Source organism: Palaemon carinicauda, chromosome 40, assembly GCF_036898095.1.
Source record: "Palaemon carinicauda isolate YSFRI2023 chromosome 40, ASM3689809v2, whole genome shotgun sequence".
Lineage (NCBI taxonomy): Eukaryota > Metazoa > Arthropoda > Malacostraca > Decapoda > Palaemonidae > Palaemon > Palaemon carinicauda.
Genome location: NC_090764.1, coordinates 42781748 through 42801624, shown reverse-complemented (window position 1 = coordinate 42801624; position 19877 = coordinate 42781748). Strand labels below are relative to the sequence as shown.

At 45.0% G+C, this 19877-nt stretch overlaps 2 protein-coding genes across 8 annotated transcripts in view; both read left to right on the top strand.

Annotated features, from left to right (window-relative positions):
* Positions 1 to 19877, top strand: part of LOC137631735 (band 4.1-like protein 4) — a 773040-nt gene that overhangs the window by 345906 nt on the left and 407257 nt on the right. The window lies entirely within an intron of this gene.
* The window catches only part of LOC137631739 (differentially expressed in FDCP 8 homolog), a 222534-nt gene that overhangs the window by 65169 nt on the left and 137488 nt on the right, over positions 1 to 19877 (top strand). For all 3 annotated transcript variants that reach the window (XM_068363646.1, XM_068363644.1, XM_068363645.1), the window contains exon 5: positions 3538 to 3700. In XM_068363646.1, the coding sequence (XP_068219747.1) occupies positions 3538 to 3700 (163 nt within the window). The remainder of the gene's footprint in view (positions 1 to 3537; positions 3701 to 19877) is intronic.

The following is a 19877-nucleotide window of genomic DNA, read 5'->3' as shown; positions in this document are numbered from 1 at the left end:
GTATTAGTTTGTTGAGTGTGGTGGGAAAACTGTATGGTAGAGTGTTAATTAATAGGATGAAGAATGAAACAGAGGATGCAATCCTAGAAGTACAGGGTGGTTTTAGGAGAGGTAAGGGATGTAGGCCTATGAATCAGATATTTACAGTTAGGCAGATATGCAAAAGGCTAGGAGGTGTATGTTGCATTTATGGATCTGGGTAAAGCCTATGATAGAGTTGATAGGAAGGCCATGTGGAATGTGATGAGGGTATATGGAATTGGTGGAAGGTTATTGCAAGCAGTGAAGAGTTTCTACATAGGCAGTAAAGCATGTGTTAGGATAGAAAATGAAGTGAGCGAGTGGTTTCCAGTGAGAGTGGGGCTGAGACTTTGATGGAGTTGTGAGAGAGGTGAATGCCCTCGAGTACTTGGTTGAGGATTGAAACTGATAGACACAGGGATCATGAATGGGAGGTAAATCAGTTGTTGTTTGCTGATGATACTGCATTGGTTGCGGACTCGGAGGAGAAGCGGGGTCGATTAGTGACAGAGTTTGGAAGGGTGTGTGAGAGAAGGAGGTTAAGAGATAATGTTGGTAAGAGTAAGGATATGAGATGTACGAGAAGGGAGGGTGGTGCTGGGTTGAATGTCATGTTGAATGGAAAGTTACTTGAGGAAGTACAGTGGAACCTCTACATACGATTGTCCTAACATACGAATTTTCCAACATCCAAAGTAAAATTTGACCAAATTTCTGTCTTGACACCCGAAGTAATGCTCCAACATCCAATGTGGATCTTGTTTACGCCGGTAGGTGGTAGCATGTAAGAGGGACGCCATTGAGCGTTGAGTGCTCTGTTCTCTGTTCTTGTGTGTATCGTGTGGTTGTCCTCTGTTTGTCCTGTTATTAACAGTGTTTATTTTCTTCCTTTTCTCACATTTCCTTTTTGATTTTACCTATAATCATGGTGCCTAAGAAGCTAAGTTTCAGTACAGGTAGTGGTGAGAAAAGGAAGAAGGCAATTCTTTCATTAGAATTGAAGCAAGAAATTATAGAAAAACATGAGAGCAGTGTGCATGTGAGTGATATGGCTAAACAATATGGCCGGAATAGGCCTATGATCTCGACGATCATCAAGCAGAAGGCAGCCATTAAAGCAGATAAACCATCGAAGGGGATCACCATTATTACAAGACATTGTAGCAATACCCTGGAAGAGATAGAACACCTTTTGTTGATAGGGATAAAGGACAAAGATTGTTGGCAACGATCATTTGTGAGAAGGGCCAGCGTGATGAACAGAAAGAAAGAAAAAAGTGAAGCAAAGAAAACCAAGATAGCATTAACAAGCTCTTTTAAAAAGTCTTCTCTCTTTTTCTGTTTCTCTCTAAACATAGCATTAACATGTTCTTTAAATAAAATCTCTCTCTCTCTCTCTCTCTCTCTCTCTCGTTCTTCTTCGCTGTTATAGTGTTAGAGACGTCTATTATTTTTTTTCCGAGAGAGAGAGAGAGAGAGAGAGAGAGAGAGAGAGAGAGATTAAACAAAAATGTGTTTAAAGTACATATGATTTTTAACAGCGTCAACGAGTTGAAAAACAATTAAATGTAACTAAGAAAGTAATAACAGCTAATCTGAATTCCTTTATTAACTAAAACAAATATTGATACAAACACACTCGTGTTCGTATGCACAAACACACACACAGGTGCAAGAATTGCTACGCAGTAAGAGACAGATGGTCGGGGAGGAGGTAGAGATGGTGACTGCGATAACGTACCGTAACTCGTCACTGAAAGTGATGAAAATTAAAAATCAAAAGAAAAAAATGTAAAAAATATGAAATATAGAAATAAAAAAAAAATAAATAAGCTAAGTTAGATTAAAGTTTCTGTAGTTTAAGTTACGGTACGTTATCGCAGTCACCATCTCTACCTCCTCGCCGATCGTGTCTCCTGTGTGTGTGTGTGTTTGCGCATACGCACGCGAGTGTGTTTGTATCAATATTTGTTTTAGTTAATAAAGAAATTCAGATTCGCTGATATTGTATTTTTAGTTAGATTTAATTGTCTTTCAACTCGTTGAAGCTGTTAAAAATCATCTGTACACAAGACATTTTTGTTTAATCTCTCTCTCTCTCTCTCTCTCTCTCTCTCTCTCTCTCTCTCTCTCTCTCTCTCTCTCTCTCTCTCTCTCTCTCTCAGAAAAAAATTAATAGACATCTCTAACACTAACAGTGAAGAAGAACAAGAGAGAGAGAGAGAGAGAGAGAGAGAGAGAGAGAGAGAGAGAGAGAGAGAGAGAGAGTATTTATTTAAAGAACATGTTAACACCATGTCTACCGTCTCGCCGATCGTCCGTCTCCTCCTGGCTTAGCAAATCCTACACCTGCGTTGGTCTGTCTCTAAGGTAAAGTGACAATAAAACACATTTTTTATTTATTATTTCTTTATAATTGTCTTTTTTACATGCTTCTTTCATATTATGCAGTTATGTTATTGTTATGTGTAATTATATGTAGTAATTTATTAAGGAGTTAATATAGGTTTTTGGGGTGTGGAACGAATTATACAAATTACAGTGTATTCTTATGGGAATATTTGCTCCAACATACGATTGTTTTAACATACGAAGCAGTTTCTGGAACGAATTAAGATCGTATGTAGAGTTACCACTGTAAATCAGTTTAAGTACTTGGGGTCTGGAAACAAATGTACGTCAGAGAGTGAATGTAGGATATAAAGTGTTGGGGCCAGTGAAGGGAGTGATAAGGAATATATATACAGTATATATATATATATATATATATATATATATATATATATATATATATATATATATATATATATATATATATGTATGTATGTATGTATGTATGTATGTACAATATGTATGTATGTATGTATGTATGTGATTGGGTTTAAGGTGATAGACAATAAGTCTTTTCGGCTTTTAATCCTGATGCCTGTTGGATGATTGTACTGGAAATTAGTATGGGCTGGCAGGGGTCACTTGCCTCAGTTAGATAGGCACAGCACATCATAAAGAACTGTCTATCCTTTGTTGAATTTAGCCAATGAATCATCTATGTATTTAGTCAGTCTATGGAAAGTAAAAATGTCCGAATGAACATAATTTTAGTAATATTTTTTTAATTTTTACTCACCTTATGTTCATATAACATGCCCACCTTCCCCACTAACTTGTCATATCTAGGAAAATATCTATTGATCTAGGTACCATGTCCTCGACGTGAGCTGTCGGTTTCCTCCACCTGGCCCTGTCTCTAATTCCCTTTATCATGGAATAAGGAATGCTATTGAATTTAAACTGAAAAACATGAAACTGGTTATACTCTTTACCATTAACTACTAGATTATTTCATTACTTTACTAGGGGCATGTGTCTTTTGAAAGGAAAGAAAATGGGAAAATTCTTTATAAATTTTGGGGGTAAATATTGATAAACTAAGCTTCTGGAGAAGAAGCAATATGAACATCAGGCAAGTATAGAAATATATTTTTTTTTTATAAAATTTATATTTTTGTTTTACAGGAGGCTAATGAATTTCAAGAAATAGCATCTTCAGGTGTAGTATGTCTAATGAATCATCACTTTCAACCTTTGAAGCCTCCATTAACAAGAGCATCGAAAGAATTTTGTGACCAATGTGCAAACATTATTTGGGGTGTAATCCATGTATCATATACATGCACATGTAAGTATATTTTTAATTCTCATATTTAGAATACCTTTCATTAGGGCTGATTATCATTTGAACACTATTAATGCTTCATCTTTTTCTGATAATGTTGAATATTGCAAAAAATGTTCAAGAGGGTAAGAAAATAGCTGATTTATCAAAATATAAGTTTTTCCTCTGTTACGTAGCTTCCTGTTTTGAAATAGTAGGTTGGCCAGGGCACCAGCCATCCGTTGAGATACTACCGCTAGAGAGTTATGGGGTCTTTTTGACTGGCCAGATGATACTACATTCTCTCTGGTTACGGTTCATTTTCCATTTGCCTACACGCATCCACACTGAATAGTCTGGCCTATTCTTTACATATTCTCCCCTGTCCTCATACACCTGACAACACAGATTACCAAACAATTCTTTTTCACTCAAGGGGTTACTGCACTAATTGTTCAGTGGCCACTTTCCTCTTGGTAAGGGTAGAAGAGACTCTTTAGCTATGGCAGGCAGCTCTTCTAGGAGAAGGACACTCCAAAATCAAACCTTTGTTCTCTAATCTTTAGTAGTGCCATAGCCTCTGTACCAAGGTTTTCCACTGTCTTGGGTTAGAGTTCTCTTGCTTGAAGGTACACTCGAGCACACTATTCTATATTGTTTCTCTTCCGCTTGTTTTGTTAAAGTTTTTATAATTTATATAGGAGACATTTATTTTAATGATGTTACTCTTCTTAAAATATTCTATTTTCCTTTTTTCCTTTCCTCACTGGATTATTTTCCCTGTTGGAGCCTCTGGGCTTATAGCATCCTGCTTTTTGAACAAGGGTTGTAGCTTAGCTAGTAATAGTAATAATAATAATAAAGATATTTTGACGAAGGAAAAATCTATTTCTGGGGAGAGACCTGTGGCGCCCGGGGAAAAGGAGTCCTTCTAATATACTTTTCTGATAAAACTTCCAATTATACCAGAGAAAGATAAAAGCATGGAATGCAGAGGTTACTACCCTCGCGCGAGCACCTTGTGCGTGTCGTGTATAAAGCAAAGGCGCGTGAAAGCCACTATTCACAGGCTGTCTTCCATTTAGTTAATTCCTTCGTCAAAAGGATGGGCCGATACAGAGGCACCAGCCAATCTACCAGAGTCCCGCCACCCACGCCCCGAGGCGAGCGCCATCTGAACAACATCCTTCTGTATTGGACATGATGGCTTGGAAAGGAAAGGGTGGGATCGTGCAAAAGAATAGGGAAGGGTTTCACCGGGCGCCACAGGTCTCTCCCCAGAAATAGATTTTTCCTTCGTCAAAATCCCTTTTCTGGGTCGACCTGTGGCGGCCGGTGAAAATGTACCAGAGAATGCCTTCCAAGCCCAATAATAATTAGTAATGAGGGGAGAGAAAAAACACCATGTAAGGAGAACCATATATTATATTAAGGTAAGTAAGCATGAATCATAAACTAGTCACCGGACATAGTGAGCGTAAGGCTAAACAAACATGATAACAAGGAAACCTCCGAGTATCAGAGCACAACAAGCAACAAAACTGACATGGCTAAGAATATCCCAACACTAAATTACGGTAAACACATTAAAAGTTGAAATCATCTTAACCTAATATGTAATAAACTAGGACTAACGAACCACCAAGGAAGCGGCGTCGTGGTGCGAGTGGCGGGTAGGAGGGAGAAGAAAAGAGATGGATGAAAGGAAGAACAAGAGATCACTGGGGAGAGATACGGCTCCCAGCTGCAACCGTTGGGTATTTAAGGGCCTGTAAGTTCTTTAGATAGTGGCGTTTGAAGACCATAGGAGATTTCCAACCCGTGTACTTTTTAAGGTCATCAAAGTCCATATTTTGGAAATAATTGATGGAGGTAGCTACTGACCGGATATCATGAGCATGGGGAAATGATCCCAGATTGGCTTGTTTAATGAAGTATAGGATCTGTTGCCTAATACCCTGTATGGAAATGGTACCTCCTTGTTCTCTGATAAACAAGGGGCCAGACGATCGGGTAGCAGTCCTGGCTAAAAAGGCCCTGAGAGTAGTGACTGGACATAGAGAAGTATCTTGGAGAAGAGGAATAATCTTCCAAGGGGACCACCTATTTTGGGGGTCTTCATTTTTAGCTAGGAACGCCCTGTCTGGAGAAAGAAGTACTTCACCTGAAGGGAGGAAATCTATGTTTTCTGAGTTTCCTGAGAGAGCTGCTAGTTCTGAGATTCTAGCACCCGAGGCCAAAGCTGTTAGAAATAAAGTCTTCCTAAGAAGAGTGATATAGGAGCAGGATTCGTTGTCCGTGTCGGAGGCAAGTTTGAGGACATCATTTAGAGACCAAGGGACCTTTTGTGGGCGAACCGAAGGTCGGAGCCTAGCACATGCTTTTGGAATAGACGAGAAATAAGAATCCGCCAGGTTAATGTTAAACCCAACCAGGAAGACTTTCTTCAAAGCTGACTTAATGGTGGTTATAGTGCTAGCTGCTAGGCCTTTGTCAAATATGGACCTAAAGAAGGAGATGGCTAAATTAGGAGTCATAACCGAATGGTCTGAATTCTTTAAGAAATCTGCTAGTTTCTTAACTGCCGAATCGTATTGGCGAATCGTAGAGTCCCTTTTGTCTGATTCTATGAAGAGGACATTATCCGGGTCGATGTTTGCATCCTTACGAGCCGCAAACTTCATGAAATCCACAAAGTTAGGGTTTTGGCTATCCTTGAGGAATCTGACACAGTCCGAGTTTGGACCACTTGGGTCAGTTTGAGGAATGGGATCTGGAAGGGACGGAGTTTCAACTCGAGGAGGAGAGGAAACCAACTGCTCTTTGGCCAGTGAGGTGCCACTAAAGCCACTGCCCCGTGGAAGGAGCGGAGTTTGTGTAAGACTTTCAGTAGAAGATTCACTGGAGGGAATAAGTAGATCTTCTGCCAATGGTTCCAATCCAGGGCTAATGCGTCCATGGCATAAGCCTGAGGGTCCAGGTTCGGGGTCACATAACATGGGAGTTTGTGATTGAGTTGGGTCGCGAAGAGATCTACCTGGAGACCTGGAACCAGCCTGAGTATCCACCGGAAGGAGTGTATGTCCAGGGACCATTCCGATTCCAGTGGTTTTGTCCTGGATAATGAGTCTGCTATCATATTCTGGACTCCTGCTAGGTGAGTTGCTGACAGGAACCAGTCTTTGTCGGCTGCCAAGGCGAAGATAGTGACCAGGATCTGATTCAGGTTGGGTGACTTGGATCCCCCTCTGTTGAGGCATTGGACTACTGCTGTGCTGTCTGAGACTACTCTGATGTGGGTCGACCTCGCAGGAGAGATTCTCTTCAGGGTCAAGAACACTGCCATGGCTTCGAGAACATTGATATGGAACTGCTTCATGGCGGGTGACCAAGAGCCCTGAAACATCTGATGTTGGGAGTAACCCCCCCATCCACTCAGAGACGCGTCGGTATGAATTGTCACTTGTGGAGAGGGGAACTGTAGAGGAACCGATTTGGAGAGGTTCCTCCGTTCGGACCATGGTCGTAGTCTCATTTTTAAGACAGAGGGGATCTTCGAGATCTTTTCTCTTAAAGGTATTGTCGCTCTCTTTCTCCAAACTCGATTGATGTCTTTGAGTTTGGCTTTTAATAGGAGATCGGTCAGTGAGGCAAATTGGAGAAGGCCGAGGATTCGTTCTGAAGCTCTTCTGGACACCTGTTTGTGTTTGAGAAAGTTCCTGACCTTGGAAGCTATCTCCCTTACCTTCTTGGGAGGAAGGGAGAGCCTGTGCTTTGAAAGGTCCCACCGGATGCCTAACCATTCGAAGTGGCTTGATGGTTGTAGGCGAGACTTTCGGAGATTGACTTGGAAGCCCAGTTTGGCGAGAAAGTGAATTACCTTCGACGTAGCTCTGTTGCATTCCTGGGTCGACTGGGCCCAAATGAGCCAATCGTCCAGATAGGCGATGATCTGTATCCCTTGGTTTCTGAGCTGTTCGAGCACCGTCTCCCCCAGTTTCGTGAATATCCTGGGGGTAATGCTGAGACCGAAGGGCATGACTTTGAATGCAAAGGCTTTCTTGCCGAGACGGAAGCCTAGGTAAGGAGAGAAGTTTCGAGCTACTGGGACATGATAATAGGCGTCGGTAAGATCGATAGAGGTGGTGATGGCCCCACGGGGAAGTAGGGTCCGTACCTGAGAGATAGTCAGCATACGGAACTTGTCGCAAAGGATGTAAGAGTTTAGTTTCGACAAGTCCAGAACTACCCTCAACGCCGACGAGTCTTTCTTCGGGACTGTAAACAGGCGGCCTTGGAATTTCAGGGATCGAACCCGTTTGATCGCTTTCTTCTTGAGTAACTCTGTGGTGTACTCTTCCAGGATGGGAGTGGGTCTCTGGAAGAAGGTCATTGGTGGGGGAGGAGATCCCTGTGACCATTTCCAACCCAAGCCCTTGGATATTATGCTGTGAGCCCATGGACTGAAGGTCCAATGGTCTCGGAAGTGCTAAAGTCTCCCTCCTACCGGCATCACATCATTGGGAGGGAGTGAACCTAGGTCCCCTCCCTCCACGGGCACCCTTTGCTTTAGGTCCGCCTCGTTGGCGGAACTGTCCTCTTCCTCTGAAGCTTCCTCTCTGGTGTCCACGAAAGGAACCGGAGGATTCGTAGGTAGGGTTGTATGCAGGAGAGGACATCCAAGAGGGGTTGGGCTGTGTACCAGGGGTAGCAGTGAGGTAGACTACTTGCTGAGGGGGAGCCGGTTGTTGAGAAGTCGAAGCAGAGGAAGACTGTGTCGACGAGTTACCCCGGACCGTCTTGTAAGGAATAAACCTCTGCTTCTTCTTGAAGAACGTCTGTTTCTGGGATTCGATCCTCCTTTTGGCTGAGAGACCCCACCTTACTTGCAAATTTTGGTTTGCCCTCGCCGCGTCCTGAAGAACCTTATCAACTTCGTTCTGAGGGAAGAGGTTCTTACCCCAGCAGGAGGACGCTATCAGCCTGTTCGGTTCATGTCTGATGGAGGCCTCAGACAGAACGAACTTCCTGCAACTAACTCGAGCCGACCAGAAGTCATGGAGGTCTATTTGGTAGGACAGCAGCAGGTTCTTTGTGACGACTCTGAACAGCGTTTCCTCTGGGTAAACAGATGCTAGGGACTCTATGGAGATGATGGAGTGGAGGGACCTAGCTAGTCTATTACGGGTCTCGAACTCAGTTTTGAGAAGACACTCTAGTAATCTGGGGAGCTTCTCAGAGAAAAGAGTAGAGGCACAGTCCGGGTCTAGCTTCCCCACTGTGAAGGTAGAAGACGCGTCATCCCAGGTTGCAGAGGTACCCGGAATAAGCAATGAGGTGGGGTCCGTCTCCTTGAGAGCCGGCATGGAAGAGCCTTCCTTGATGGCCTGTATTGTCAGCTCTGTGATTTTGTCTATGAGCGGCAAAGAGATGGAGGCCGCTGTCGTAAAAATAGTGTAGGCACCTTTGTGTGGGGTGAGCTTGGAGTTAATACACCCCCACTCTGATAGAGTTCTGGCCCAGATAGCCTGGGCCTGCTCTTTCGGAAATATCACTGTTTCCTTCGGTACCTTGTCCATATGGACCAATGCATGTTCCTTTAAACGTACGAAGCCATTGAATGGGAATTCTAGCCCTGGGGGGTAGAACTCCAGGTCCTCTAGAGGGCGGGTGCCTATGCCCTCCAGAGTTAGGGAACCATCTAAGAATGGGGCATGCAAGGCAAACCGCCAAGGATTGTTTTTATCGAAGGGAGGTAGCTTCGATGCGTCTGGGGCGGAAGGAGGAGGAAGCTGAGTTCCGGAGCGGATCAGAGTAGCCACCATATCCTTAATCTCTGTCATCGCCCCAGACTGATGTTGAATTTGTTCTCTGACGATATCCCTGACCAGTTCGATGGGGAAAACATCGCCCCAGGGTACCTGAAAGCCACCCGTTGGTGGTGTCTTGGATTTGGAAGGCTTGGACTTCTTAGGAGTCGTGGTTTTACGGGGAGCAATATGAATATCAGGAGCCGTCGAGGGTCCGGGGACCGGTGACGTGGATACTGGCAAAGCTGAAGACTTATAAGTGTGTAGTGGCTTCACCTTGGGTTGTACGGGGACAGAGGGATCCCGAGGAGAAGCCTTAGGCTTATCAAAACCGAGAAAGGAAGAGGTAGAAGAAGGAGTAGGAGAGAAAAGGGTTTCCACCAACTCGGCACCACTTACCTGCTCGCCCATGGGTTCTACGTCTATATCTAGATCTGCCACGTCCAGCGGTACGAGGGGTTCGTCCTCCGCGGAAATGGGTGCTCTGACTTCTTCAATTAAGGGGGCAGCAACTTCAGGAGAGACTGCTGCAGTAGTCGAGCCTGGGAAGAGACGGGAGGCCATGTCTCCATCGAGGAGATGGGGTGCGCCAGACGGGGCATTCCTGCCGAAGCCCGACACCCAAGGACGAAGAGTAGCCCTTGCTGACCGAAGAGAGTCATCATCGGCCTGAAAGATTTGTAGTGATTAGTGATGCAGGAGGGGGATTGCTCTCCAAAATATACCGTGTATGTCATATTAATGGCCAAATTACTGTCTGCCAAAGATAAATAAGGAACAAAAGGAAAAACCCACTTACATCATCGTTCAGTAGTATTGAGGACAACTCGTAACAGAGCGAGCACAAATCCGGGAACCAAACTATATACGGGGCTTGTCCCGGTTCCCGGATAAAGGGGATGGCGCAGTGTGCGAGGGACCGACAGAGGTCATGCCCAACGGGGTCGTTGAACGAGGCAGGGCATCCTTGGGCAGTACAACGGACCTTCTGTAAAAGAAAGGAGACATAAGTCTTGATGTTCCTTGAAACTCTGGTAAAGGGTTAAAACCCCTACTAACAGATCTTAGTTTAATGCAATATTGGTGCTAAAGGGAATTCAGTGAGAGCCGGAGCTCCATATTAAAACACTTTAAATATAAAAGCACCAGCAATGGTAATGGGGCTGTATCATTTTAAAAGTGATAATAATGAAATAAGAATAGATAATCTAAAGCAATCTGCCGACCTCTGAGGGTCGGGGAAGCAGTGACAGGCCCGTAAAATAAATATAAAACACAAGCCGTAGCTAAAGGCAAGGCTAATATAAGTGTGAAGTGTATTGGCGATCTCCGGTGAAGCCGGAGGTCGATGAAAGGTCCTGAATAATTCAATTGTGAATAATAATTCAATTGTGAAATTTATAAAACACAAGCCGTAGCTAAAGGCTAAGGCTAATATAATAGTAAAGCGTATTGACGATCTCCGGTGAAGCCGGAGGTCGATGAAAGGTCCTGAATAATTCTATTGTGAATAATAACTCAATTGTAATAACAATGGATATTTGTGTGGATATGGCCGTGGCCTGAGACCGGAGTAAGGGCCACCGGAGGGTCGCATCTAAACAATATGAAGCCCGTCCCAGAGGGTTGTAAGTAAACAATATATATATATATAACAATAGTTCCAAAGTCATTGAGAATCCCTCATGGTGGAGTAGAACTCAAGGCGGAGTGGAAAAATGTTCAGAACTACTCCCAAGCCGTAACGGGGAGAGGACGGAACTCGGGACCTAAAAATAACGCCAACTATTGAAAAATAACCAAAAACTAAATAACTCGTAAGCTATCATACACCCGTAGAGGGAGGGGTGAGGGAGGGAGAACCCGTTGAACGCACAAAACAGAAAACGGGAAATCCGCTCACCCACCTGAGCTAAGAAAGAAAACGAGAGAAAGGGGTAACTCGTGACTGAGAACAGAAAACGGGAACCCCAATCTCTCGCTCCCTTGGTCACAAAATCAGGACTTAATAAGTACACAACACTATTATAAACGTATAATAATAAAATTGTAACATGAAAATAAGACTACGAACGAAGAATAGCGTCTGCTAAAACCTAAATTAAAGGGAAATAGTCGACTGACGAACGCCCCGGTGGGGCGGGTACTAAACTATAATAAAGCTAGAACGCTATTCTTGTTCGCTGACTGGACTGCTAGCAAAAAGTACCATGGGAATAATAACGATAATAATAATGATGGTTAAAAAAGGCATAAGGCCAGGGACTTAACCAAGAACCTAAGTGACAGAGTACCAAACGGGCAAGACTAAGATGAACTCCCAGCAAGACAAGGGAACAAACAATGGCCGCCGACGGACGGGCCCAGACGGTAATGATAAAACAGACTATACTGGTTAGAAGACAAAAGCCCGGTACTACAAAAAGCTGTCAAAACAAACTATGGTACTCAACATTGGAATGGGTGAAGATGGAGCTTCGGTCATGACGAAATAAATCCACGAGTGTGAAAAAACGCCGAGAGCACAACAAATTACACACAATTCGAGCAGTCCAAAAAGAAGGATGATGTTCAGATGGCGCTCGCGTCAGGGCGTGGGTGGCGGGACTCTGGTAGATTGGCTGGTGCCTCTGTATCGGCCCATCCCTTTGACGAAGGAATTAACTAAATGGAAGACAGCCTGTGAATAGTGGCTTTCACGCGCCTTTGCTTTATACACGACACCCACAAGGTGCTCGCGCAAGGGTAGTAACCTCTGCATTCCATGCTTTTATCTTTCTCTGGTATAATTGGAAGTTTTATCAGAAAAGTATATTAGAAGGACTCCTTTTCACCGGCCGCCACAGGTCGAACCAGAAATAATAATAATAATAATAATAATAATGATAATAATAATAATAATAATAATAATAATAATAATAATAATAATAATAATAATAATAATAATAATAATGAAATAGCGATGCAATTGTATTTAGTTGATTCTTTCTAATGTTTTAAATCAGTGGTTCCTAAACTTTTTCAGGCTGGCACCCCTTTAGCTTCCAGATGAAGTCCTTGTACCCCATTTCCCTTGATGCACTATAAACTACGTAACAGAACAGAGAATTCATTGATAATTTTGTCAATTTTATTATCTATAAACTCCATATGAGTCTATTTGCTTAGTATTTGTGACATATGTTTTTTTGTCAATCAAATTTTGTAAAAAAAGAAAAGAAAAAAGCAAGTTATTTATGGTTTAAATGCTCTAAATACCAACCTGTAAACTCCAATTACAGCTTGTGCCTCACCGACCCCCAGTATCAATCCCCTCCATGTTCTGCCCAATTTGTGAACCACTATTTTAAATGATTAATAAGTGTATGAAATTAGGGGATGTAATGTGCTCTTAACTCCCCTGACTTCCAAATTTACCATTGCAGCTAATGTCCATATTTCACAGGATCTAACCTAACCTTTATTATCTGTGTCATTTTGTGTCAAAATTTATTTTCATGTCCTTTATTTTCTTGCCATAGTCCATGTTTTCCATAGCTCTAACCCCTCTTTTTTTTTACTGTTTAAGTAGTATATGAATGACATGCTATATTGAGCAGTTTCAAAATGTTTATTTTCAATATTAAACTTACCCGATAATCATGTAGCTGTCAACTCCGTTGCCCGACAGAATTCTATGGAGGGATACGCCAGCTATCACAATACTAGAAGGGGGTGTACTTACCAGCGCCACCTGTGGCCAGGTACTCAATCATTTGTTGTTGACACCTCCTCAATTATTCCTCTGTCGTGCTTCTGGCTAGACGTTCTGGGATACGCTCATGGTCTTCGAGTTTATTCATGGATATTTGGTGAAGTATTCTCTTAGATTAACGGCTGTCGCATACTGGAATCCTTTTTATATTAGCTAGTTAGCTTTTATATAAACTCTGATTAACGGTTAATGAATTTTTGCTTGTTTTTGGATCACCCTTTGACTTACTCTTTGAAACAAGATGTCTGACGTTTCGCAAGCTCCCTCCCATAGACGATGTAGGTCTTGCAATAGGCGTATTCCGAAGGTCTCGGTAGATCCTCACACCGCTTGTTCTGACTGTAGGGACAGGCCCTGTCTATTAGAAAATCGGTGTGAGGAGTGCGCCGGACTTTCGGAATTGGAATTTGTACGTCTTTTAAAATATTCATCCAAGTTAGAGAGAACTAGAGTTAGGAGAAGTTCTTCTCACTCTTCTATGTTTTCCTCACCTCATGATCCCCTACCTTTTCCTACCCCTGTAGTGGCTACCCCCGAACCTACTGTGTGCCCTCCGCCTGATATGTCAACTGTTTTGCGTGCTATTCAGGCTTTAGGAGATAAAGTAGAATCAGTGGTAAGTGACCATAAGTCTCTGATGGCCGAGGTTAAAGAACTGAAGGTCAAGAGTGCAGTGGGTGAAAATAGTGCCAGTGCTGTGACGAGTGCTAGTGTCTGTGCAGTGCCAAGTGCTAGTGGTGCCAGTGTGGTGCGTGAGGATTTTTCTGTGCGAGCCAGTCGTCCTCCCAGTCCGGGACCTCTTGCAAGCTCCCATGCCCAGGGGAGAAGCAATGTCGAAGGGCTTAAGGGTTCGACAGGCCTTGTTAGGCGCACAGAATTATCCTCGGTGGTTGCGGGCGTGTCTTCCTTAGACCGTCACTCCCACCTGCAGACGATTGAGCCCGTCTTCTCGTCCGCTGATCTTCATGCAGGGAAGAAACGTTGGTCTCAGGTCTCGAGACCGCTTAAACGTAGAGTTCAGTCAGCGAGTGCTCAGCCAGGTTGCAGTCATTGGCTCAGCTCCGACTCGCCTCTGTCATCGGTCGACTGTACTCCGCCCAAGAGGAGTAAGGTTCTGCCTATTCAGACCCCGACTGTGACTTTACCTCAGTCTGTTATCGTTTCTGCCGACCCCAAGTGGACCCTGCTTCAGTCCATGCAAGTTCAGCTTTCGGACTTGATGCGTGAGTGTCGGGCTGAGAGTGTTGCACCTCCTGCACTCCCTCCACCTGTTCTCGCTGCACCTGTGCTCGCCCAGCCTGCACCTGCTCCGCCTGTGCTCGCCCAGCCTGCACCTGCTCCGCCTGGTCGCAGCACCATCTGCCAGGCGTACGATGTTGAACCACTTTCAGAGTTTGCTGTTCACAGTGTTGTTCAGCCTCAGCCTTCTTTAAGGCAACCCTTGCTTTGGGATCAGGAGAGTTACACTCTTCCTCCTCCTCCCCTTGCTGCTCCACCAGTGGTGCAACTCTCGGTTGGGGTACAACAACCTCTCCCCTCCGTGAGTCTGTCTGCTCAACCAGCGCTGCACCGAGTTCAACCCTCATCTAGGCAAGCTCATCTACACCATGCACTTGCGCCTCAGGAGCCTCAGCTTGCTAGAACTTTACCTTGTTCTGCGCAGCCTCAACCTTCTCATGCTCCACTCATCTCTCAGGAACAGGAACGGACTACTCCGCCTCCGTCCTCCGCTCAGCTGGTGCAATCCTTGGGTGCAACTCTTGCTAGGAGTCAACCTCCTTCACCCTTGCACCTGCCTTCTGCTCCGACTGTTGTTCAGCCTATGCAGTCTGAACCTCAGGTTTTCCCTCAAGTTGAGGAAACCTCTGTTGTTGTTCCTACCCGTTCTGACTCTGCGGTTCAGCATTCTGGTCCTTTTGCTTCGCTACCTTCTGCTGATGAAGTGTCGGATGATGAGGAGGCACATCTTGATCCCTCATCAGACGTGGAGGAGTCTAAGCTTTCTCCATTGTCTGTTGATTTTAGAAAGGTCTTGGCTCTACTCAGGGAGCTTTACCCTGACCACTTCGTCTCTGCTGTTCCCCGCTCTCCTCCATCTGAGTTTTCGCTAGGCGTGCAACAAGCTAAGTCGAGCTATACTAAGCTTGTCCTAGCTAGATCCTCCAAGAGGGCCTTAAGGACCTTAGGGGAGTGGCTTCAGTCTAAACAACACCTGGGCAAGACTTCCTTCATGTTCCCTCCAACGAAGCTCGCATCGAAAGGTTGCGTTTGGTATGCCACAGGGGAAGCACCAGGCTTGGGAGTTCCTGCCTCTGCCCAGGCTGACTTCTCAAGTCTGGTGGACTCACCTAGGAGGACTGCGATGAGACGCTCGAAGGTTTGTTGGACCTTCTCAGACCTGGATCATCTTCTGAAAGGGTTGTTCAGAGCTTTCGAAATGTTCAACTTTCTCGACTGGTGCCTGGGAGCCCTCAGCAAGAAAACATCTCCTGCGGACAAAGACTCTGCCTTGTTAATTATGTCCTGCATGGATAAGGCCATCAGGGATGGATCGGGTGAGCTAGCGTCGTTATTTGTATCAGGGGTGTTGAAGAAAAGGGAACAACTGTGTACCTTCCTCTCAGCCAGCATTACACCGTGCCAGCGGTCTCAGCTCCTTTTTGCTCCACTCGCAAAGTTCCTCTTTCCCGAGGAGCTAGTTAAGGACTTGTCGGCTGCCCTGATACAGAAGGACACGCACGATCTTGTAGCCTCATCGGCTCGTAAGTCTAAGGTTACCACCTCTGTCCCCAAGACTTATCGCTCTCCAGTGGCTGATACCCCGGCCACTAGGTTCATACCGCCCTTTCGTGGTAGAGCCCCCAGCCGAGGAAGCTCCCGTCCAGACTCTCACAGGGGCAAGTCTAAGAAAGGACCCAGGACATCTAAGGGAAAGCACTGACTCTCAGATTCTCCAGACAACAGTAGGAGCCAGGCTCAAGATCTTCTGGCAAGCCTGGGAGAAGAGAGGTGCAGACGCACAGTCTGTCAGTTGGCTGAGGTACGGTTACAGGATTCCATTCTGCCTCAAACCGCCTCTGACCACATCGCCCATCAACCTCTCTCCCAACTACAAAGAAGAGGACAAGAGGCTAGCATTGCAACAGGAGGTGTCGCTACTTGTGCAGAAGAAGGCAGTGGTTATAGTCCGGGACCATCAATCCCCGGGCTTCTACAACCGTCTCTTTCTTGTGGCCAAAAAGACAGGAGGTTGGAGACCGGTGCTGGACGTCAGCTCTCTCAACGAGTATGTCACCAAGCAGACGTTCACAATGGAGACGACCAAGTCGGTCTTAGCAGCGGTCAGACAGGAGGACTGGATGGTCTCGTTGGACTTGAAAGATGCATACTTTCACGTTCCCATTCATCCAGACTCCCAACCTTTCCTGAGATTCGTTTTCGGAAAGGTTGTCTATCAGTTCCAAGCCCTGTGTTTTGGCCTAAGCACAGCTCCTATGGTCTTTACTCATCTGATGAGGAATATAGCGAAATTCCTGCACTTATCGAACATCAGAGCCTCCCTCTACCTAGACGACTGGCTGTTGAGAGCCTCCACGAGTCGTCGTTGTCTGGAGAACCTCTCTTGGACTTTAGATCTAATCAGAGACCTAGGTCTATTAGTCAATATAGAGAAATCTCAACTCATTCCCTCCCAATCCATTGTGTACCTGGGAATGGAGATTCAGAGTCGGGATTTTCGGGCTTTTCCATCGGCCCCCAGGATAAACCAAGCCCTACAGTGCATCATGAGCATGCTGAAGAGGAGCAATTGCTCAGTGAGACAGTGGATGAGTCTCACAGGGACCCTCTCATCTCTGGCCCTGTTTGTCGAGCTAGGGAGACTCCACCTCCGCCCTCTTCAATTCCATCTTGCAGCTCATTGGGACAAGGGCTCGACTCTAGAAGCAGTCTCTATCCCTATCAACCAAGAGATGAAGACCACTCTCCGGTGGTGGAAGCACAATCTTCTTCTCAAGGAGGGTCTATCATTGGCCATCCAGACCCCCCATCTTCATCTCTTCTCGGATGCATCGGACTCGGGCTGGGGTGCGACCTTGGACGGACGGGAATGCTCAGGAGTATGGAACAAGGAACAAGGATTACTCCACATCAACTGCAAGGAACTGTTAGCAGTCCATCTTGCCCTGTTGAACTTCAAGTCCCTCCTGCTAGGCAAAGTGGTGGAGGTGAATTCAGACAACACCACAGCCTTGGCTTACATCTCCAAGCAAGGAGGGACCCATTCGAGGAGCCTTTACGAGATCGCAAGGGACCTCCTCATTTGGTCAAGAGGTCTAAACCTCACACTGGTCACGAGGTTCATCCAGGGCGATATGAATGTTTCAGCGGATCGCCTCAGCAGAAGGAATCAGGTCATTCCCACGGAATGGACCCTCCACAAGAGTGTGTGCAACAGACTTTGGACGTTGTGGGGTCAACCTACCATAGACCTGTTTGCCACCTCCATCACCAAGAGACTTCCGCTTTATTGTTCCCCTGTTCCAGACCCTGCAGCGGTTCATGTAGATGCTTTTCTTCTGAACTGGTCCCATCTCGACCTGTACGCATTCCCTCCGTTCAAGATTATAAACAAAGTTCTGCAGAAATTCGTCTCGCACGAAGGGACACGGCTGACGCTGGTTGCTCCCCTTTGGCCTGCAAGAGAATGGTACACAGAGGTACGTCAATGGCTAGTCGACTTCCCCAGGACTCTACCTCTAAGAGTGGACCTTCTACGTCAACCACACGTAGACAGGTTGCACCCAAACCTCCACGCTCTTCGACTGACTGCCTTCAGACTGTCGAAAGATTCGGTAGAGCTAGAGGCTTTTCGAAGGAGGCAGCCAGTGCGATTGCCAGAGCTAGAAGAATTTCCACTCGTAGAGTCTACCAGTCTAAGTGGGAGGTCTTCCGAAGCTGGTGTAGAGCCAATTCAATATCCTCTACCAATACCTCTGTGATCCAAATAGCTGACTTCCTTCTTCATCTTAGGAATGAAAGATCCCTTTCAACATCTACGATTAAAGGGTATAGGAGCATGTTGGCCTCAGTCCTCCGCCACAGGGGTTTGGACCTGTCTTCCAACAAGGACCTTCAAGACATTCTCAAGTCTTTTGAGACGTCTAAAGAACGTCGTCTTTCCACTCCAGGCTGGAATCTGGACGTAGTCTTAAGGTTCCTTATGACATCTAGGTTCGAACCTCTCCAGTCAGCTTCCTTCAAGGATCTTACCCTCAAGACTGCTTTTCTCGTTTGCCTTGCAACAGCTAAGAGAGTCAGTGAGGTTCATGCCTTCAGCAAGAACATTGGTTTCACAACCGAATCAGCTACATGTTCTTTTCAGCTTGGATTCCTAGCAAAGAACGAGCTTCCTTCACGTCCTTGGCCTAGATCGTTCGAAATACCTAGCCTCTCCAACATGGTAGGTAACGAACTAGAGAGAGTTCTTTGCCCTGTCAGAGCTCTCAAATATTATCTGAAGAGGTCTAAACCTATTCGAGGACAGTCAGAAGCCTTATGGTGTGCCATCAAGAAACCCTCGAGACCCATGTCCAAGAATGGGCTTTCGTACTATATAAGGCTTCTGATCAGAGAAGCACATTCTCACTTAAAGGAGGAAGACCTTGCATTGCTGAAGGTAAGGACCCACGAAGTAAGAGCTGTAGCTACTTCGTTGGCCTTTAATAAAAACCGTTCTCTGCAGAGCATTATGGATGCAACCTATTGGAGGAGCAAGTCAGTGTTTGCATCATTTTATCTGAAAGATGTCCAGTCTCTTTACGAGAACTGCTACACCCTGGGACCATTCGTAGCAGCGAGTGCAGTAGTAGGTGAGGGCTCAGCCACTACATTCCCATAATCCCATAACCTTTTTAACCTTTCTCTTGAATACTTTTATTGTTGTTTTTATGGTTGTTACGGTAGGCTAAGAAGCCTTCCGCATCCTTGGATTTGGCGGGTGGTCTATTCATTCTTGAGAAGCGCCTGGGTTAAAGGTTTGGTAGAGGTCCTTTAGTAGGGTTGCAACCCCTTGTACTTTGGCACCTTTGGGTTGATTCAGCCTCCAAGAGGAACGCTGCGCTCAGTAAGGAAGACGAACTTTAAATAAAAGGCAGAGTAACGGTTCTATTCGACTTCCTTACCAGGTACTTATTATTTCATTGTTATTTGAGATAACTGTTATATGAAATTTGGGATACTTAGCTATCCTTTAATCATGTACACTGGTTTTCACCCACCTCCCTGGGTGTGAATCAGCTACATGATTATCGGGTAAGTTTAATATTGAAAAATGTTATTTTTATTAATAAAATAAATTTTTGAATATACTTACCCGATAATCATGATTTAATCGACCCTCCCTTTCCTCCCCAGAGAGAACCAGTGGACCGAGGAATAATTGAGGAGGTGTCAACAACAAATGATTGAGTACCTGGCCACAGGTGGCGCTGGTAAGTACACCCCCTTCTAGTATTGTGATAGCTGGCGTATCCCTCCATAGAATTCTGTCGGGCAACGGAGTTGACAGCTACATGATTATCGGGTAAGTATATTAAAAAATTTATTTTATTAATAAAAATAACATATTTAAGAAAAT